General features: G+C 38.8%; 1 protein-coding gene across 1 annotated transcript in view; it reads left to right on the top strand.

Annotated features, from left to right (window-relative positions):
• Positions 1–22865, top strand: part of CNTNAP5 (contactin associated protein family member 5) — an 861846-nt gene that overhangs the window by 682474 nt on the left and 156507 nt on the right. The window contains exons 14-16 of the mRNA XM_015109883.3: positions 2167–2323; positions 18792–18919; positions 19097–19267. Coding sequence (XP_014965369.3) covers positions 2167–2323; positions 18792–18919; positions 19097–19267 — 456 coding nt within the window. The remainder of the gene's footprint in view (positions 1–2166; positions 2324–18791; positions 18920–19096; positions 19268–22865) is intronic.

Here is a 22865-nt window from a genome sequence, read left to right as displayed (position 1 = left end):
CTGACAAATGTATTCACATACAAAATGCTTCACCCTCATGCTGGCTGGACTCATGCTTCGATGAGCCACCAAAGCTTACTCCAGTCCTGAATGTGCTCCATGCTCCTGCCAGTCCTCTAGGCCATGTATGCTTGACTCACCTGAGCAGGGATTTAGGAAGAAAGCAATTCATGTGTAGTATTGTACAGTGATTTATAGTTATTGGAAACTCAAGAAAATGAATTCATATTGTTTATAACTTTTCTTTAAAAGAACACACTAGTTAACAGACATCTCTAATTGAAACTCCAGCTTTAAAGACGACATAGGAATTGAACTTACTTTAGGCAGACTGTGGAGTGCCACGTTGGGATGACTGCAGTCCTCCAGGCCCTCTGCTTCATGAATCAGCACCCCTAAAATGCTGTTGCTTTTCAAAGTATCTTCTGTATGTTTTACTCATGACCTTCAGATTATTGAAAGCTCTAGGTTGCCTGGTCTCTTCCTACTTACCTCAGTGGCTTTCATAGGGATGTTAGCCTGGAGCCAAGTAAGAGAAAATTGTTGTTATTTGTATATAGAGATTAATTGTGGTTTTTACGTTTGCACATAAAAATATGCATATAAACTAGAATCTTGATTAGGCAAAATTTCATCCTAGTAACATCCTCAGACAATTCCTATTAGTCTACTGTAAAATTGTAAATGATATAAAGTGTCCCTTAATAAATATTTCTTTCATTTTTTAAATAAGCACATGTTAAGCACCTGTTGTATATCACACACAAATAAGACAATTACCGGCCGGGCGCGGTGGCTCATGCCTGTAATCCCAGCACTTTGGGAGGCCGAGGTGGGCAGATCATGAAGTCAGGAGATCAAGACCATTCTGACTAACACAGTGAAACCCTGTCTCTACTAAAATTACAAAAAAAGTAGCCAGGTGTGGTGGCAGGCAACTGTAGTCCCAGCTACTCGGGAGGCTGAGGCAGGAGAATGGCATAAATCCGGGAGGCAGAGCTTGCAGTGAGCCAAGATCACACCACTGCACTCCAGTCTGGGCGACAGAGTGAGACTCTTGTCTCAAAAAAAAAAAAAAAAAAAAAAGGCAATTACCAAAGGGAGCCCAGGCCTCACATCCTTCAGTCTAAAAGTGTATAACATTTCCATCTCTACCTATCTTGTTTTGGATACCGTATCACTTTCAGAATGATAATTCTAAGCTAATGAAATATTCTCAATCATAAATATCCAAAAGGTTTCACTAAATTACATTTTGTAAAGAAAAAAATTGAGAAGGACAAGACTCAAGTTAGATATTTAGTTAGTTATTATATTTATTTGTTTCTAGTTAGATATACAGACTGGAAATCACAGGTTGCATACCAGCGTTATTTGGGTTAAATATAACCTTCACAAGGGTTTGTTCAGGCCCACACATTATTAGCCTTCACAGTGCTTTTATTTTATTTTATTTTTCTCCCAAATCTTTCAGCTTGGAATGTATGACTTCTTTTTAAAAAACAAAATCAGAAGATATGGTAAATGTGGGGCTACTATTATGAGAGAAATCAATGGGAGACAGTCAGAATCAGCTCTCTTACACAGCCAACCTCTTGTTCACCGGAGTCTCTAACTTCCTCATTGTCTACCCAGAACTGAGAACAGAGGTCAGGCTAATCTTTGCCCTGGTGTTCTCATTTTCTCTTTGGTAGTTGTAAAAGAAAGTTACTCTTTTTAAAAATTCATATATTAAAATTTTTGGTCTAAATTCTGACCTAACTTACTTAGTTGTGCCTGATCTGGTAAGAATTTAGTTTTGCGACACTGCCTCTCAACATTGCCATTCATCGATACCTGACTATACACACATTTTGATGAAAATGTTGTTTACATGTGTACATATATGGGTGTGCATAGGTGTATAAATACAAATTTAAATATATAGAAAGAGTGAGAAAGAAAGAGATGGAAAAAGAAGGAACAGAAAAATGAGATGACGAAACAAAGAAATGGAGAAAGCAAGCACAGGGAAGGGGGGAAGTGAGGGAGGGAAGAAGACAGGAAGGGAAGGAGATTATCTATATACATCTATTCTCCAAGATATTTTCAGCTCAGTTTCTGTGCCATCCCCTGTGTTACTTCAGGTTTGCCCTGCCCTGACTGGTGGAATATCTTGTCTTCCAGATGGAACACCATTTACCTGGTGGATTGGGCGGTCCAATGAAAGGCACCCTTACTGGGGAGGTTCTCCTCCTGGGGTCCAGCAGTGTGAGTGTGGCCTAGACGAGAGCTGCCTGGACATTCAGCACTTTTGCAATTGCGACGCTGACAAGGATGAATGGTAATGAGAATCTCCATCTTTCTGCAATTATAGAGAAAGCGCATTAATTGATGTATAAAATTTCCCTAAGACAGAAGGACATGGATGAGAAGCTCAATACAAACTGGAGTGCCCCGATGGTGACCTTTTTTTTAATTGAAAATGGTCAATTCTAGTATTTTCAGTATAACTGATGCTTGTCACATACAAGCATGTGGTCATACCATCAGCTTCTTTTTGTTGTTGTCTCACTCTGTCACCAGGCTAGAGTGCAGTGTCGTGATCTCAGCTTACGGCAACCTCCGCCTCCCAGGTTCAAGAGATTTTCCTGCTTCAGTCTCCCGAGTAGCTGGGAGTACAGGCACACACCACCATGCCCAGCTCTTTTTTTTTTTTTTCTTGTATTTTTAGTTGAGACGGGGTTTCACCATGTTGGCCGGGATGGTCTCGATCTCTTGACCTCGTGATCCACCTGACTCAGCTTCCCAAAGTGCTGAGATTACAGGTGTGAGCCACTGCACCCGGCCTCCATCAGTTTCTTATATTCAGAACTTCCCATTTCAAACAAGGAATGACATGTAATATTGAGCTTTGCAATTGAGTCAGGATATTAATGATATGTGGACTATAGGTTTTGCGGGGAGAAAGTGAGAGAGACAGGGATGTGGGGTTATATAGGCTGTTTCTTCACGCTCCCATTGATGTTTCAATCACCCGCCTTCCCTTTTGCTACCAATGAACACACACAAAGGAAATGTATATTTATTGAGCATCTATTAAATTTCATATAATTGTCTTCCTTTTGCTTCATAATGTTGAGTAGTATCTATTGCAGAGATGTTAAATAATTTTCCCAGTGTCAAACATGTCGGTCAAGTGATAGATACACAATTAGAAATCAGCTGTTTCTGCAGCCAGGGTTTCTCTTAGTCTCCCACACCAACTTACTTCTGTAAAACGAATTTAGTTTGAAGCTTCCATGCCCATTACATTTACTCTTCTTTTATCCTCCAGGTGAGCTGCTAGTTTTTTACTGTATTGATTACGAAAATATGTACAGAACATTTCCAAATATACTTTTTCTTTGACTGAATTTAAAGCATTCTTTGCTTTTGGCTTAGCAATTTTGCTTACTTCGTCAAATGCTGCTCAATTTTAATTAAAAATTCTTATGTTAAGCTGGTCTCAATCTCCAAATTTCCCTTTAATATTTTTACTCACTCCTCAAACTGTGAACAACAAGGACTGTTTCACATAAAATATAAGGTTAAGCTAAAATCTCAGTTCAGCAAGGAAAGGACCAGGCATTTGTCTTCATTGGATCCCAGGAGATGGGAATTATCTCTTCAGAACACCCTAGGGCTGCTTAGGCACCAGGGCAGGTTACCTGAGTGCCTTCTCCTAAACTCAAGCTGGCCGAAGTTACGTGGTAATGAATCTTGCTCTTCATGTAGGTGAAATTAGATATAGGTAACCACAGGTAGAATGGGCTTCTGCATTCCTTGAGCCCCCACTTTATCCTCCAGTGAATTCCATCTCATTATTGCAGATGCCTACAACCAACTATGATTTGTATCCCGGGTGGAGGCCATGACTCTTTAAACATTATACCTCTCAAGACCTACAGAAGACATTCAGTGGTAATTAGTTGAACACATTAATTTAGACCATCTTTAAAGAAGAGAATTATCACAAGATGGCACCTACGAGCTTGGGAGGTGTGTTGAAGTGTTAGATGGTCGTGCTGCCATAAAACATATTCAAAACGTCTGCTCCCAGTCGCTTGGATTCACTCATTCCTTTGATTTATAAGTTTACTCTCACAGTGCATATTAGACACTATGTGTGTAATCAAAGAAATAGATATAGGAGCTGGAATAGGTAGAAGTGCTTCTCCTAGTTACTCTTGACTCAGACCCCTCCCCACCTCCTCTCCCCCCTCCCCTCCCCTCCCCTCCCCTCCCCTTCCCTCCCCCCTCCCCTTCCCTCCCCTTCCCTCCCCTCCCCCCTCCCCTCCCCTCCCCTTCCCTCCCCTCCCCCCTCCCCTCCCCTTCCCTCCCCTCCCCCCTCCTCTCACCTCCACCTTCCTCTCTTCCTCCCTCCTTTCCTTCCTTCCTTCCTTCCTTCCTTCCTTCCTTCCTTCCTTCCCTCCCTCCCTTCCTCTTTCTTTCTTTCTTTCTTTCTTTCTTTTTCTTTCTCTCTTTCTTTCTTTCTCTCTTTCTTTCTTTCTCTCTCTCTTTCTCTCTCACTCTTTCTTTCTTTCTTTTTTTTCTTTCTTTCTTTCTTTCAACGGAGTCTCCCTCTGTCACACAAGCTGGAGTGCAGTGACATAATCTCGGCTCACTGCAGCCTCTGCCTCCCAGGTTGAAGCAATTCTCCTGCCTCAGGCTCCTGAGTAGCTGGGATTACAGGGCACACCACCACGCCCGGCTAATTTTTAGTACAGATGGGGTTTCTCCATGTTGGTCAGGTTGGTCTCAAGCTCCTGACCTCATGATTCACCTGCCTCGACCTCCCAAAGTGCTGGGATTACAGGCGTGAGCCAATGCTCCTGGCAGACTCTGAGTCCTTTCTTAGTTGCCTTCTTGGTCTTTGCTCAGTGTTTCTTCTCCTTTATCCCTTTCTTTATAGGACATTTGCCTACTGAACACTGCCTCAGTGTCTCCACTTCCCCGGGATCAAATGAACCAGGCTTAGTTTACTGCACACTGAGGGACAGGGAGGAGCGTGACCTTATATCCCTTAATTGGGCTGAAGTGCTCTGTGTCTCCTTTCCTAAAACTTTCCACTGCTGTCTTCCACTCAGCTCCCAGCCTCTCCCTCCTTTGACCTGCTCACTGTTTCACTAACCTCTGAACCCCTTATCTGATGATTTCACTTCATCATCCAGAGTGAGCTCAGAGGGATTCTTCACAATGTCTTCTCTCACCTTGATGACTCCAGAAGTTGTTACATATTTCATGACCCTTTCCATTTCCTTTAGAGCCAGTGAAAATTTTCCATCCAGGGCCACTTTCTGTGGCAAGTGACCTCTCTTAGGTCATCAGAATTTATTATTAGATAAGGTCCTGTTCAACAATCTGCCTATCAAAGGTCAAGAGAAAAGGACTGAGTTTCCCCTCTTAAGGATGCTTGCCTCACTCCTGGATGTCCCTGAGTAGCATATTGACCATCTTGGGGCAAAGTCTAGGTGAGAACAGATCAGAAAGTTCCTTCTGTCATTCTCAAGAGGGAGTAGAGGCTGAGATTCTGATTCAACACTTCTGAGTTTCATTCATTGTCTTAGTGCAAGTCATAGCCTGTGGTAAAGGGTTTTTATAAATAATTCATTATAGAAGCATCTGTATGTATTACTTTATCAAACATTTACTGATTTATCGCTTAATTACTTAGTGCCTACTCTGTACCAGACAGATAGTCTGCTGTACAGAGAAAGTCGAGGGCATTATGGTCACTTCCCTTGAGGAACCCTCAGGACAGTGTAAAGAAAGTGCTAGTTAGTTATTAGGTGGGTGAGAAAGTAATTGTGGTTTTTGCCATTTAAAAGTAGTGGCAAGCCTGGGCACAGTGGCTCACGCCTGTAATCCCAGCACTTTGGGAGACTGAGGTGGGCAGATCACGAGGTCAGTGGCTCAAGACCAACCTGGCCAACATGGTGAAACCCCATCTCTACTAAAAATACAAAAATTAGCTGGGTGTGGTGGCGTGCACCTGTAGTTTCAGCTACTCAGGAGGCTGAGGCAGGAGAATAGCTTGAACCCAGCAGGAGGAGCTTGCACTGAGCTGAGATGGTGCCACTGCATTCCAGCCTGGCAGCAGCGCGAAACTCTGTCTCAAAAAAAAAAAAAAAAAGTAATGGCAAAAACCACAATGAGTTTTGCACCAAGCTAATAGTAATACATCGGTCTGAAAAATTTGGCAAGAGAAATAAGCACAGATGTACCTGAACCTGGGGTAGAAATGAGCTGGGAAATTTAGATTGTGAAGAGAAGCAGCAGTTAAGTTTTGAAGGAAGAGAAGAAGCTAAAGAAATAAACAAACTGGTGTACTACAGGCAGGGGTTGGGGGGGTTGTTGCACAGTCGTCATGTGAGAAATGTACAGAAGATAAAGGGAGGGAGGAAGGTCAAATCCAGGTTATGAAGCTCCTGGTATGGAAATAACAGTGAGCTAGCTTTGTCTGTACAAGGATTATAGGCATACGATAAGCATTCACACATGAGACCAGGCATATTTGTGAAAATGCATTTATTATTTATATATCAAACTCTATTGTTTACTGCAGAAAGGAAAAATACAAAAGCTGACACACTTGTGAAATAGTTAATCACGTTCAACATACTTGCGACTTCTTTCTTGACCAACATGTGGTCAGACTGACTTTCCACACATTTCAAATTTTGTTTTAGACCACCATGCCTCGTTTACTATCAGTGGTGTTCTGTGTGCCTCAGAGAAGCTTTGGATATTCTTGCCTTGTAAAATTTCCTCAAGTTTTTGCCTTTGTGAAATTAATCAGAAAACTGACTTGGCCTTGTATAGCACCCAGTGGGTAGCAGTTTAATATGTTACAACTCCTAGATAACATTGCCACTTAAATGTTACCTATCATAGCCTGAATTGTTCTTAGTATGTTATATACTATATCTCATATTAACATCTCAATAACTCTTGAGTTTGGTTTTATTATTTCTTTTCCCCAGAAAAAAGAAACTGAGGCTCAGAGATGATAAATGGTTTGGTTAAGGTCGCTTGCCTAAGGGGCAGAGTAGATGTTTTAGCTGAATCTAAGGATGCGCTTAGTGATTATGGCAAATGAGCTGCTAACGTTGGGGTTTTGAATAATGGGCAGCCAGTGAGGATGCTAGAGAGAACCCTCCTATGATCTCTCAAATCACATCACTGTAGCATGCATGCTTCTATTTGCTAAGCCAGGGTGCTTAGGGAACCTGGGGCATCTTCTAAGCCTCTGGTGATTGATAATTTCTGTTTTGTTTCATTATTTTTTGAGTGAGGGTCTCACTTTGTTGCCCAAGCTGGTCTTGATTGCTTGGGCTCAAGCAATCCTTCCATCTCAGCCTCCCAAAGCATTGGGACTATAGGTGCATTCAACCATGGCCGTCTTGTTCTATTTTAACAAGCCGCTGTAACTGAATAACATACATTTCAATGAGACTCAAGTAAATGAAGATAATGAGTGCATGTTGTAGGGGTGAGTGAAAGTGACACAGCTCACAAGATGGAGGTGGGTGGGGAGAGAAGAAAAAGTCACTCAGTGAACCTCAAAAGTACATTTCCTTCTTCGAGTAAGAGGAAAGCTTTAACTACACATCTGAATTAGCTGATTTCCTAGGGGTTTCTATCCCAACCAAATCACCAAATGGTAATGAAAAAGGAAGAAATGAAGGAACATGTAAAGAATAATAATTTTAGTAATTAATGACTGTTTGCAAAGGAACTTCTCTTCAACATCACCATTCAATCTCTAGGAATCCTCCCAACTAGATGGTTTCTGAACCAGCTACTTTAGAGTGCTGGCTTGTTGAGAGTAAGAAAGGAAACTCTGGTGACAGCTCTGGGTTGCAGACCCTGGAGACAGCTCAGGAGAGTGTCGGGCTGTGTGGGAGGTGGGAAAACAGTCATCCAGCAAGAGGGGTCAAAGGCCGGTGGAACAGCATGTTGGAGAAGGCAGAGAGAATGTGCAGTGTCCCTCATGGTGATGACCCGTGGCCCAGATGAAGAGTCTTCTCATCCAAACAACCAGGTTGCACTAAAGTGAAGCTCTTTTACTTAGCAGTAGAACATTCTTTTATTTATTTTAGAAGAAAGTACAGAAGTTTTTATTTGATTTTTGGTAACTCTGTTCTTTGCCTCTTGCCCTTAGTGTACCCTTGTATAAAGTGATATGGCAAAAATAGGAAGAGAAAATGATGTAAGGTGTAAATTCCAGTCTTTTGATAATCCAAAAAAGAAAATCTTTTATTCTTTTCCTTAAAGAATAGAATATTTTTATGGGATGTTATTTTTTTAGCATGTAGAATGCTGGAACTTTAAGCTACTATTTAGCCTTTGGTTCTACTTTTCTGTTACAGAGAAATTATTTAATAAATGTTGCTAAATTCATGAATGAATGATAGGTGAATGATTTCTGTTAGACAGATTTTTACCAACGTATTTTCAGATAGGTCAGGCCATAGCCATGATAGGATTAGTTGAAATTTTAGTTGAAATTTACTTCCTTGTTAGCCATTACTCCTGTTTTACTATCTCACAAGAAATATTTACCAACTTTTAACCTACATGCCTTTTGCTACAGATTGATTTTCTTCTGGCTACCAAAAGTAGTTATTTGTCTTTCTATGCCTGGATTATTTCACTTAACATCATATATTCCAGGTTCATTCATGTTATTGAAAAGGACAGGGTTTTCTTAATTTGCCAAGCTTGAACAATAGTTCATTGGTTATATACACATTTTCCTTATTCATTTATTCACTGATGGACACTGAGATTGTTTCCATGTGAGGGGATAGATACGTTAAGTAGCTTGATTTAGCCTTTCCATGATTTATACATATGTCAACACATCACATTATGCCCTACAAATATATACAATTTTTGTTGTTCAATTAAACAATTAATTTTTTTAAAAGTAGCTACAAGTGAACATCCTGTTCCAAAAGTTATCTTTGTACACATTTGCCTTCAAAATAGGCTTTTGTTTTGGTGACTACATGTCTAATCCAGGCCCCAGGACATTGCCCCTCCCAAGGACCCTGCATTCCCTTCCCATGAGACGCAGAATGAGATGATGCTGGATACCTCCTAGTGGTGTCAAATTTTGCTGTTTCCTCACCTGGGTCATTATTTGATCTTTCAGAACTCTTTTGGTTTCCTCAAAACCTTCACCTGTGAGATTCCCAGGCTCCATGCAGTGAGGACGCCTTAGACCAGGTAGTATCTTGAGAAGGGGCTCCAATCTTGAATTCTGAGAGAAACAAAAATTTCACCTCGGGGCACACTAACGTTCTATCGCTTATTTAAAAAGAATAATAAATTAGGCAATCTCTATTGGTTGAATTTGATTATTCATGAATCTGTTTATGAGCTACTCTACTGCTTATTGAGTTTTGAAAGTGCCTGTTCTCTAGGCAGACAGGAATTAGAAAGGGTTTATGTGGGTTTTTGCTCACTCAGTCCCTGAATTCCCACATGCATCTTGCAAACTAATCAGGGCCAGCCTCTTGTGTTGGAGAGGAGTATACTTGGCACCTGGTGGGTCCTCCACGCATTAACTGCTTAATGAAAGGATGCATGAATGAAGAGATGGGACATTTTCTCTCTCCTCATCCACTCTTCCTGGCCAAATATGCGCTCCACTTGCTAGTTATTTTCTGCTGTTTTAGTCATTGAATATACTCTTAAAGTATACATTCTGGAGTAACTTGATACTGGCTTGCTTATGCTAATGTTCCCATGACTGGGTTTCAATTTTTTTTTAATTTTTTTTAAGACAGGGTCTCACTCTGTCGCCCAGGCTAGAGTGCAGTGATGTGATCTTGGCTCACTGCAACCTCAAACTCCTGACCTCAAGCAATCCTCACACATCGAACTCTCAAAGTTATGGGATTACAGGCGTGAACCATTATTCCCAGCCAGCCTACATTTTTTTTTTAGACAGAATGTTTTTTGATGTATCTCAATGGAAAGAATAAGAAGGCCTTGCCCAGTTAAGAGATAAAGAAAAACATATGAAAATAGATAAAAAAAAGAACTTGCAATAAAAGGTTGAAAATTCAAAACCAAAATGTCACATCATTATTTTGTAAAATTCTAAATGAGGTAAATACCCTAAATGAGGTAAATAAAATACTTTGCCTATGGTAGTATTAAAGAGGGTTTTTTTTCCCTTCTTTTTATTTAATGATGCCACCATCCTATCCACCTTTTAGGGAAAAATATCTAATATGAACAGTTTATCATCCATGAGTTCTGGAAAACAAAACATAGCTATGAAATACTTTTTTTTAATCTTGTGGAAAACAAAACGTAGGTTGAGGTTTCTCTTACATCAGTTATCTGTCAAGCTTTACAAATATATTATCACTAAATTGTCTGTAAAGTCTCATTATTCGAGCAATAGCAAAATTGTATCAGAAATAAAACTCACAGTCATTATAGAGATTATGATTTTGCATTTACATGAAATGATCCTCTCCCTGAGGAGGTAGCTTTACCACAGGGATATTCAGAACTCACCAGTCAGAACACGGATACATGGAGAGACATTCCTTACAACTTCTTGATCAGAATTTGCTGGAACTCTTAGCCAAGTATGTCTGAAGGGGACAGCTCTGACAGAATGGGAAGTTGGGGATGCTGTTTTCTTGCTCCTTTCATTCTCTCTGTCTTTTTCATTTCTATTCTGCCTGGGGCTGATTCTGTGGTCCATGGCAATGCTCTCTGTGAACTACAAATAAATCCCAATGTCTGCATTTTTTTTTTAAAGTGTAGTGCCTTCATCAAGTAGCAGAAGGAGAAATAATTCCATCTCCTTTGCACATCTGTCTTATAGGTGTTTTGTGAAAGTGTCATGAGCTAATTCATGTAATACACTTAAAATACACACAACTGTAGCTGTTTTTGCTGGTATCATTGTCGTTTTCTAAATATAAAACGTAATGAATCTCAGTAATATTTTATTATGCAATGGAAAGAACAAATTGTGGATTTGTCACCTATTAACTAGAAAGCCTACGTCATTTAGCCTCTCTAAGCTTCTGGTTTCTAATTTATTTTTTTAAAGTGGGGGAATATCTATCTCTGGGAAATACTGGCTGAGTTAGCAATAATTTGTGCACCTAGCAGATGTGCCATGGAGTCAGAGCTCAAAGATTTATCAACGATCTTTTTATTATTATTTTCTCCATTTTCATCCAATCTTAAATAAACTATAAAAGCCAACATTGATTTGTAGAAGTTAAACGGATGTCTAAGAAAAGTCTGTATGCATGTATTGCAAATCAAAACCACAATGGGATACCATCTTATACCAGTCAGAATGGCTATTAAAAAGCCATGTTTATACCGTTGGTGGGAGCGTAAATTAGTTCAATCATTTTTGAAGACAGTGTGGCGATTCCTCAAAGATTTAGACAGACTATCATTTGACCCAGCAATTCCATTACTGGGCATATACCCAAAGGAATAGAAACCATTCTGTGATAAAGTTACATGCACATGTCTGTTCATTGCAGCACTATTGTCAATAGCAAAGGCATGGAATCAACCCAAGTGCCCATCAATGATAGACTGGATAAAGAAAATGTGGTACATATACACCATGGAATACTATGCAGTCATAAAAAGGAACGAGATCATGTGCTTTGCAGGGACATGGATGGAACTGAAAGCCATTATTCTCAGTAAATTAACACAGGAGGAGGAAACCAAATACTGCATCTTCTCACTTATAAATGGCAGCCAACTGATGAGAACACATGAACACATCGGGCTGGGGTACAACACACACTGGGGCCTGTGGGAGGTTGGGTGTGGGAGGAGGGACAGCATCAGGAAGAATAGCTGATGAATGCTGGGCTTAATAACTAAGTGATGGGATGATCTGTGCAGCAAACCACCATGGTACACGTTTACCTATGTAATAAACTTCCACACCCTACACATGTACCCCTGAAATTAAAAGTTGGGAAATAAAAAAAAAGAAACTAAAGGGAAAAGAAAGAAAAGTATATATGCATGTATGCAATGAACAAAAACATAACAGAAGTAATACCATGCAAGCACAAAGTTCATTCAGCCACCAGACTTTGAGTGGAGTAAGGAAATAGCACTGAAATTCCTTCTTCCCAAAACAGGGCTGTTCTCTGAAAGTTTATTCGTAAAATTCACCATGTAACTGGTGGATCTGCCCTGTGTGTAAATAAACCAAGAGATTCCTTGTGAATGTATAACAGAAGAGCTCGTGGACTCCCAGAAATCCTGTCAAGGTGATCCATGTGTAATCTCAGGGAATGAAGGGCTGGAAAATGATTGCAAATTAGTAAACAGAAACCTAATCAATTGAGCTGTGTCTTGTGTGGAGAAAGCCTGTGTGCACAGAATGGGGATGGTCACCCTGGGACCTACTGAGGACAGTGTGAGGACTCAGGGCCTGGCGCTGTGATTCCAGCACAGTCCAGAGGAGGCTTCACAAGCACCAGCTTCCATTCTTGAGAGAGCTGCTGTCGGCAGGTGGGAGACCCGTGTTGGAGCACAGGAGACGTTGGTGGTTATAGGCAAATGCTTTGGCATCTAAATCTGTGTCAATCCTGGCCTTTCTATTTGCAAATGATAAACGTTGAGAAGTTTTATCATCTTCCTGAATCTCACTTCTTGCTCCTGTACAATGCAGGTAATTGTTAACAATATTTTCCTAGCGTTATTCTCAGGATTAAGTGAGTTCATGTGTGAAACTCTATTTCAATGCTCCCATGGCCAGGGAAAGGCTCCACGGATATGAGTTGCTCATCTGAGTCCCCAAACCACCAGTACATTCTAAAGCAGCAACCTCAAACTCTAGCAGTGCCTCTAATTTAGGGATCTTATTTTTTAAAAAATAGTTTATCTCTGTAAAAGGCAACAGTGATTTAAAATAACATTTTATCGTTCACTTTGTAAATATTTTGGTGTTTGGACTTTACCTATGAGAGATAGAGACCTCTTAAAAGGTTTTAAGCAATAAAGTATGAATCATGGTACATATTATATAAACATGTTTCCTGGAATAATAAGAAGAATGATAGGAATTAAGAGAGTAGATAGATTAGAAGCAGGGATCCAGTTTGTGTCACCAGCCCCAAGGCCTAGGCAGAGCCATGAGATCTCAAAATAAAACTGAGTTCGGGAGCATGAGGATAAAGCCATTGAATGGAGGGACATGAAGAAAGTGAGATTGGTGGAAGTTGTTAATTAAGAGTGGGGGAGGAAGTAAGAAAGAACAGAGAAATGAAGACTCATATGCTTATGGCCTCAGCAACTGGGTGTACAGGGCAAGTCATTCACAGAGGTGAGTGACAGACAGGTGGGAAAACTGACCCCTGAGAAAACGACAAGTGAAGGAGGTTGAACATCTTAGTTTAAGGTGCCTGATGACATCCAAGGGAAGGATTTAGTAGACAGTCAAATAAATATATATTCATGGAGGAACGTGTGTGTGTGTGTGTGTGTGTGTGTGTGTAACAGCAAAGAAGGCAAAAGTAAAATGTAAAATGCTGTAACAAAGTGAAGGACATTGGGGACTGACATGTTCCATGGAAACTAGCAGTTTAATAAGAGAAGTCTCAGTGGACTGAAAGGGGAAAAGGCCAATTGTCATAGGTTGAGGAGGAAAAGGGTGCAGAGGAAGATGAGATGAGAGAATGCAGGCAATGATCTGAAGAAAATTTGAAGAGAAAAGAAGGGAAGTAACTAGATTGAGAGATAGGGTTGAGGACGACTACAGCATACAAGCAGAAAAAGAGGGAGAAGTCGAAGGTACAACATAAAGAGAGAGCTTAATTGAAGGAGGAAGTGCCCTGAGACATCAGAAGATGAGATTCAGGATAAAATACTAGCCATGGACATAGGGAGGATTGCTCAAGCCAAGAGAAAGCGAATCACGGTGGGTTCAGATGGTCTGACTTTGCAGATACCCTGGCTAAATTGCTGATTAATGCCGAGCTTATTCTCTATGAAACCTTTACCCATTTTCCAACAGGGAAAACAAGAATTACACACACACACAAATCAATATATAAATCAATGTCACAAAATATTATATGCAAGAAATTGAAATTAGGATGGAGAAGGAAAAGAGAATACAGAACATTTGGGAACATTTTTGAGAGGAAACTGGAGTTAAGTCTTGAGAAATTTGAAGAGTTGGAGAAGACCAACAGTTGATGTGTTCCAGAGAAAGAGAGATATATATTTTGGAATCATCAAGATCTAAGTGGTAGTGAATCACAAGTATGGTGTACAGTCTAATAGTTTTGACTTTTAATCTACTTGCTTCCTGAATAAGACTGAAGGCAATCTAGAAATGTATGAATATATTTCTAGAAATATATATACATTTATTATATATACACATTATATATATATTCATTATATATATGCATTATATATTCATTATACATACATTATATATATTCATTATATATACACATTATATACATGTTCATTTTATATATATATATATAAAATGACACCACTAATTGTTTCCTTCTTTATTTTGAGGTCATGTTCTACAAATTATGACCCCCAAAATCTTCATCTGTGGTATTTTTTAAATCAATTTTACATCTCTGACTTCTTGAGGGTCATTTTAATTTCTTAACAGGAAAGTGGCATTGAGTAAACCTTGGCTGATTCATATACCAAGACCTGCTTTTGTTTTCTTGTATCTGTTTGTGAAAAGTCCTACGGTTTCAGGTTTCTAGAGCATTTATAGAAAAAAAAAGTTTCTGAACATTTTAAATATATACTTAATTTGCCTTCTCCCCTTTTTTCTTATGCTTGGAAATAAAAACAAGATTCCAGATGTGGTCCAGTCCCCCTCACCCACCCCTGTGTGGAACACAGGGAAATGAATATTATCCTTGGGTAGACTGTATATCTGACCACTCAATGCCTGAATTTGCTTTGGTTGGCGGCCAAATTACCCTTAAGCTCATTTAAAGCTTCTTGTTACCTAATCTCCTCGGTCTTTTTTTTTTTTTTTTTTTTTTAATCTGGAAGTCTTGAGAAAGAAAGCAACAGAGAAATAATTGCTCCTTAAACAAAGGTAAGATGGAATTATCAGCAAGCATCAGTGCAGCACTGCAGACTTGAAGAGCTGCTGGCAGGCATCTTACTGGCCATTCCTCCTTTACAGCCGTAAGAAACGAAAAACATCATGTACCCCACTCAGGAGAAGCGGGTGTGGAGTCTCTTGAGGTTAATCCACTGAGATTCACACATGGGCTTCAGAGGGAGCTGAGTTCTTGAATCCTTCCTATAATTTTCTGTTTGTCTACCATATATAACATTTTATTTACTACTTCCAAGTGACTGAAAGAGGAAAGGACACAAAAGAGGGGGAAAAAAAACCCATTGTATTTTTTAATAGTTAGGTCACCCAAATTATATACTAAAATAAACTTACCAAGCAGCAGTTAACCAAAATTGGTTGATAAAAATGAATGGCAGTCTGTGACATTTCATCAGACTTGAATGATATCCCCCCCATCACTCTGCCATTCTAAATTTGGTGAAATACCAAGATTCAGATATTTAAACTTAGAGAAACCACATTGACTAATTCTGTACCATACCCTTGCCCTTGAGAATAAGTTTTTTTCTTGCTGCGTGTGTTTTATTATTTTTTAGGTCATACTAACGTGTTTTTTAAGGATCATACGCCTATTCCATGTGCCCTTATAGGCGCCATACGTGAGAATGTCTGGCTGCTCTGCTCATGCATTCTGGTTGTGGGGTGCCATGTCTTGTTCTCCTTTTATATATTCTTTGTATGTCGTGTTTGTATTTCAAACTTCAATGAGAATTTCCATAACTATGTATTGAATCTCTACTATGTGCAAGTTGGTGTGTTCATTGTTTTATATATATTATCCCCTTTGATTCATACAAAAATATCAAATTGTTAGTATTATTATTATTATTATAACCATTTAAAACATAAGAAAAGTGAGCCCCAGAGTGACCTCACTGATGTTATACAACTAGGGTGTTGAGGTGCATGGATTCAACTCATGTCGTCTGGTCCCGGTGACAGGCTTTCCTACTACATACAAAACAATCATCTCTCAACTATACTTAGGAAGGGCCTTGCGCATTGCTCCAAAGGAAGTGAAAGTTTGCAGAGTTCTTACCCTTGGCATGAAGAAAGCAAATCTACAGCTGTAGACTCCTTGCCTATCAATAGGTACCACCATCATTTGCATCATTTTATTGTGACTAAAACTCACCATGACAATCACCACTACCATCACCACCAATTGTCCTACCCATTGTTTTGAAATGTTGGAATCATACCTGTCACTCACAAATTTAATTAAATCCAATCATATTCCTAATATGACCTTAAACGCAGGAATAAATATGCAAATTCCCTTTGATGGCTCCATTGCCTATAGGCTCAACATAGCCTTCACATGCAGTTTATTGGTCCAGTCAATGTGGATTCCCACTGTAATTTTTTAAAGAAATTTAAATTTCATTGCCAATATTCAAAAACTGAAAATTTTTACATTAATATTCTAGCCTGGCTCTTTGGTCTCATATTACAGAATGGCATAATTTCCTGTTGCTAATGAGTACTACGGGCCTGCTTTAGTTGGAACACCTACTTTATACTTATCTCTCTTTCCCCCTGACACTGAGATTGTGTGTCCATTTCCATTTATTACTAACACAAAGCTGGATTCACATACATTTCGATCTGCTTGGCCCCTGTAGGCATTTAAATTTGTATCTGTTTCTGTTGCATTAAATAGCTTTAGAGAGAAATTTACTTTAAGTTTTCAGGTAAAAAGTATTCTTAGTAATGTGCCTTGCATCATCAAACTAAATATGATTTTTTTTCCTCTGTTATTTGGAAGAGAATTTTATTCTTAGAGTGCTATTTTTAGATCTCAACACTTTGACACAAAAACATCAAATTTTTGTAGACAAGATGCCAGAGTGTATAGGAAAGGCAGTCATTGGCATTGATGGGCAGACTTTAGAAACTACTATTTTCACCTTGAAAATGGAAATGGAGAGGCATACAATGCTATAGCAGTACAGAATTTCTTCAGGAGAGGATTTGGGTTTGGTCTTCATTCCACTTCGGCTGTTTGGCATTTGCTTTAAAATCTCTGCCTGAAAAGATATTGGAATGTGGAGATTGAACTTTATCCCTGTGTCTATGCAGCATTCATAGATGTACTTTCAAGCTGAGGCAAAAGCCTTATTCTATATCCTTTGAATGGCCTCTAAGTACAGGTATTCGAATTGTAGATATTGTACAGTACATTTCTTTACATTTTCCATTTGATAGATCTGTAGGAACATGTGTACAGGTGAATATTTGACTTATTCATAATTAAGATGAATTAATATGTTTTTCTCCATTTTCATGAGTTGGATAATAAATCTGAAAATTTAATTTTCTACATGTGCTGTGTCATATAAGCTCTCCAATGCAGAATCATAGGTGGATGCATAAGAAGATGAATTGACTTGCCTGGGGCCACAGAGTAGTTCAGGAGCAAAGAAGAGAACTAAAATAAGTGTCACTGCCACCATTTTTGAGCATTTACCATAGCATGCTAAGTGACTACATAATCTCTTTTAAACCCATCAGTCATTGTGATGTAGATGTTATCTCCATTTTAAAATTGAGCACACTGAATATCTCAGAAATGAAATTATTTGCCCAGTCTAACATAGCTAGGACCTGAGGACTGAGATTCCAGAACCCATCTGTATGCTTCTAAAACTATGTCCTTAAAGACCTGGGGTAGATCCTGGGGATACCAAGAATGTGACGTTGTCCCTGCCTCTTCTGTGGTGTGAGGTATGACCTTAGGCTAGCTATCTAATATCTCTCAGCCTCAGCTTCCTCATTTATAAGTGGGCATAATGACACCTACGGCATAGTATTTTTTTTTTTTTGGTGGGGGGGAAATACCTATCCCCTAGTATAACTGCCTCAGAACAGTTGTACATTCAATGCTAGTTTCCTACATCCAATTTTTCCTTCTCAGCCAAATGATGTGGCCCTTACCATGAGTCCAAAAACACCACCGTCAACAAAAGGGGAAAACATTTCCAATGGCTTATCCTATTCTTTCTGAACTTTATCCAAAGATGATTAGTCAATATTTTATTTGCATGGTTAACAAAAACAAAGTCAGAGTCATTAACTACCGAGATGTTTAAGAACAAAATGAAAAGCAAGGAAGCAGTAACCGTAAAGCACCTCGAGTTAAAGGGTGGTAAAAAATAGATAAAGTTGACTAAAACCTGTCGGCAGGTGGCTGAAACAAGTCCTTGGAGTGATTTTTGAGTGGAATTTGTGATGGCTGTTTCAAGTTAGTTGCTGAGATAGCTGATCTCTTTATGGGAATGAGAGGTGAGGTTTAATGTCACATTAGCACACTTTGAGCAGGTGGTCTGCTCTTAGCCACCAAAAGCAGCAGCAATCTTTGTCAACTATCCATTTCTACAAGCACACGCGGGGAAGATGGAAAATTCACTTGTTTTTGGAAGCCAGCCATGGGTTTTGTAATTCACATTCCTTTCCTTCACACACACTTAGGCGATGAAAGGCCTTCTGTTTTCCCCCTCTCTTCCCCCACCCTGCTGCAACTACCCAAATCGCTTCTGAAAAGAGGGGTCATGGAAAAGAGTCCCTAGATGATCCACATTTTGTCCTCTTTTTTTCTTAAATTTATGTTTTGCAGGACAAATGATACTGGCTTTCTTTCCTTCAAAGACCACTTGCCTGTCACTCAGATAGTTATCACTGATACCGACAGATCAAACTCAGAAGCCGCTTGGAGAATTGGTCCCTTGCGTTGCTATGGTGACCGTGAGTACTAAATCGAAAGAAGCTTTCTCTCTGCATTACATGAGCACAAGATGTTTTTACTGCCTTATCCCTTTTCCCTGCAGTGTGCCCTAGTCTTGAAAATTACCCACATGCCCAGTGCTTTCCCCTACCCCATGGAAAACGATAAACCATGTTGAAGGATTTTCTCATTTGCAGGACGCTTCTGGAACGCCGTCTCATTTTACACAGAAGCCTCTTACCTCCACTTTCCTACCTTCCATGCGGAATTCAGTGCCGATATTTCCTTCTTTTTTAAAACCACAGCATTATCCGGAGTTTTCCTAGAAAATCTTGGCATTAAAGACTTCATTCGACTCGAAATAAGCTGTAAGTGCGCTCAATTATGAATTTAATGTAACCGATGAACAAACAAGTTTTAGTCTTGTTTTTGCCACCAATCGCTAGTGGGCATTTGTACCAGCAAATTAATCTCGCTGGACATCTGTAAAATTAGCAGTGATAATGTCTAGTTTCTTCTGATGCTTTATGATTTATTATCACCTGTCAGTATTTAATCAGTCATTCTCTCATCAAAACATGGGCATTCCGAAAATTCCCACAGACGCCTATTACAGTTTCCAAAGTATCTCTTACCTGTGACTTTAATCTTCCACACTACAGGACTTTTTTCATGACGCTTTCCATGCAAAGCTGAAAAGAGGATTATTATGCATTCTATTCATATTTGGAGTCTACTTTTTGTTTTACCTTTGTTCCAAAAGTAATTTCCTGACTTATTTCCCACCCTAGGAGCCTGTGACTATCCAATCAGAATTGTCATGGTTTCTCTACCACTTCCCCATGAACAGTGGCGTACCTAATAAACTCGATGCCAGGACATGGATCACCTTTTAGTCTGCATACCCTGCATATAAACTATATTCAGTAATAATCATGACATGCAATGAAAAATGATAGGAATACAGATGGTGAAATTTCCTATATTTAAACATTTTGTATATAATCATACTAATGAAACAATATTCCAATACAAATAAAATACAATTTAAAAAAATTACACCAAGTCATATTTTTAATAAAAAGGGAGAAATCATACGTACATATTGCTCTGTTGTGATCCTAGTAACATTAAAATTTATGTTTCTGAGTCTCTACTTCTTGAAATTTGAGAGTGACTTCATAAAATTTAAGTATTTTCTTATGTTCATGTTCAAAAGAGAGTATGCTCGTGTCCATTTATCTCATATTGAGAAAATAATATTTTCTATTAATTTGTTTGTTTCATATGAAGCAAGAGCTATACAAATAAGTAAGGTTTTAAACTTCATAATATATTTGTTAAAAATTCATAAAAATTTCATTTTATACTAAATTCTGTAAATTCTAGTACTGTCAATGTTGTTACTTCAGGATTGATTCTAGAAACTTCCAAATGTCTCTGCAGGCAAAAAAATTCCACTAAAATAATTTTGACAGAAAATTCATCATAAATTTCTATTTTATTAGGTAAAAAGTTACCATATTCCTAAGGATTTGAAATTGCTTGGGTCCTAATAGGGTGCAAATTTTGTCTCAAAGCTCTGTGGTTCCATGTATTCATGTATTGAACATTAGATTTGAGTTAAACAATGCTAGCACAGTAATTATACAGATGAAAAATGAGAATTTGAGTTCTTATTCTTAAAAATAAACAAATATATTTGAGTCTGTATTTTTAGGAGACAATGGTAAATCTAGAGTTCTCTGTATTAACCTTCCCTCAGAATATAATATTTATTAAATGGAAAGAGATAAAACATACTAATTTGAAGTTTATACATACATTGTTAAAAATTAACAGTAGCGTTATATGAACAAAATACATTTGTTTATTTTTAAGAGTAAAACTCAAGTCCAGGTGCGGTGGCTCACACCTGTAATCCTGGCACTTTGGAAGGCCTAGGCAGGAGGATTGCTTGAAGTCAGGAGTTCGAGACCAGCCTGCCCAACATGGTGAAACCCTGTCTCCACTAAAAATACAAAAATTATCCAGGTGTGGTGGCAGGTGCCTCTAATCCCAGCTGCTCAGGAGGCTGAGGCAGGAGAAATGCTTGAACCTCAGAGGCAGAGGTTGCAGTAAGCCAAGATTGCACTACTGCACCCCAGCTTGGGTGACAAGAGTAAAACTTTGTCTCAGAAAAATAAATAAATATATAAATAAATAAAAAAACAAATAAAATAACAGTAGCATCAGCATCTATTGGAACAGACCAACAAACGATTTATTTGGTGAAGGAATGTTTTATCACTAACATTGCTTGGAATTACTTGTGTATGGTAGTAATTTTTAAAAAGATGTATTTTTAGTGACTTTTGCTATTGTTTTAGGTTCTCTGCACTGAGCACACTTTTTATTACTTATACACAGGGTAGGCTATAGCCAGCACCTTGCCCGTGTCATTCCTGTGACCATAAAGACTCAGGCTTGTCATTAGGTGCCCTATGTGTGTGTGTCTAAATGAATGTTTTCCTGTAGTTTGATTGAGGCCATTGACCATATCACTATAATGATGCGACTGCACGAAATACCCTTGAAAGTATAAGTTATGTCTTAGCAACAGAAATTGGAAATTTGAGAGCTCCAGAAAAGGAGAAAAAAAAAATGACTGGAGGAGGTGGCAGAGGTGTTTAAGTCTCCTGCAAATTACCAAGCAGCTAAGTGTTTCTTTTGCAGTTACCGCACAATACGTACAAGGAAAAAGATCTTCTTAATTGGTAGTTTTAATCTCCTTTTACTCCAACTATTGAGACTATTTATGGGAGGAAGCTCTTGTGGCTTTGGTGTGAAACAAGATCCCTCACACCTAACATGACCAGTCTCTAAAAATGTTGAGTTGAATGCCAACAATTTCATAATTTGGATATAATAACTTCAATGTAAATTTAATAAAAATTAGGCCCCATGGCCTTTGATTAATTAAAGCAGCAGCAAACATCATGGTATGTTATTACAAGGTAATGACCGATGATTTAGTGTTAATTACATATCAATGTCCAATTTGTTTGTACTTTGTGCTACTGTATTTTTCCCTTTGGCTTATGCAAGATTGTTTTTAGCGCAGGTTAGAATTACATTTGACAAAAATCAAAACCCACTGAGGTAACTGTTTGGTATATAATATGTCACCAGATTGGAGAACATATACCTTCCAAGACAAGATTTTATATAAAAACATTGAGAAGTTCAAGATCTTATAGTTCTCAAAATATTTGTTATTATTAATATTTAAAAGGGGAAAAGACCAAAGTGGGATGGAAACATCTTGCATTCTTTATTTACAGCGACACTCGTATTACGCATTTTAGGCAGATGGAATTTTTACTCCAAAGGGTTCATAGCAAGAAATATCCACAGACCAGGCACTTGGAAAGGAAATGGCCTTTTAACAGATGCAGTTGCTCAGAATAGATTTCCCTCCCATCCCCAAGGAGTGTTCCTCTAAAACTATCCGAGCAGCAGTTTCCAAGGTTGATATATCCAAATTGTTGGACAGGGAACAGTAGATTTCCATGAAATTTTCAATCCATTTCCTTCCAGCCTGCTGTCAAAGATATTTGAATTTTGTAGCCCATACTCTATGAAAAAGAAGACATGCCACTATGTTGGCAAGTCTTAGTGTATGTGTTTTAGTGGGCCTGTGGAAACAATAACTGTTTTGATACTTATCTCACAATGGCTGTACAGGTAGAAATTGATATTTTAGAATAGATGAGGAGATCAGAAGGAAATGGCTTTTGAGAGTCAGTCTGGCATAGTGGAAAGAAGCTAGACTAGAACCCAATGTGGATTCAAACTTTTGTTCTTCCAAGTGGGTTTGTGAGCTGCCTTGAGCAAGTTCTTCTCCCTTCCTATGCTTATTTATGCAACATGGGGTTGGTGACATCCACATGCCACCCAGAGATGCCTTTGGCTGCAAATAACAAA

The sequence above is a fragment of the Macaca mulatta genome, chromosome 12 (assembly GCF_049350105.2).
Source record: "Macaca mulatta isolate MMU2019108-1 chromosome 12, T2T-MMU8v2.0, whole genome shotgun sequence".
NCBI classification, from domain to species: domain Eukaryota; kingdom Metazoa; phylum Chordata; class Mammalia; order Primates; family Cercopithecidae; genus Macaca; species Macaca mulatta.
Note: the sequence above shows the minus strand (reverse complement) of the source record. Positions and strands in the feature narration are given on the sequence as shown.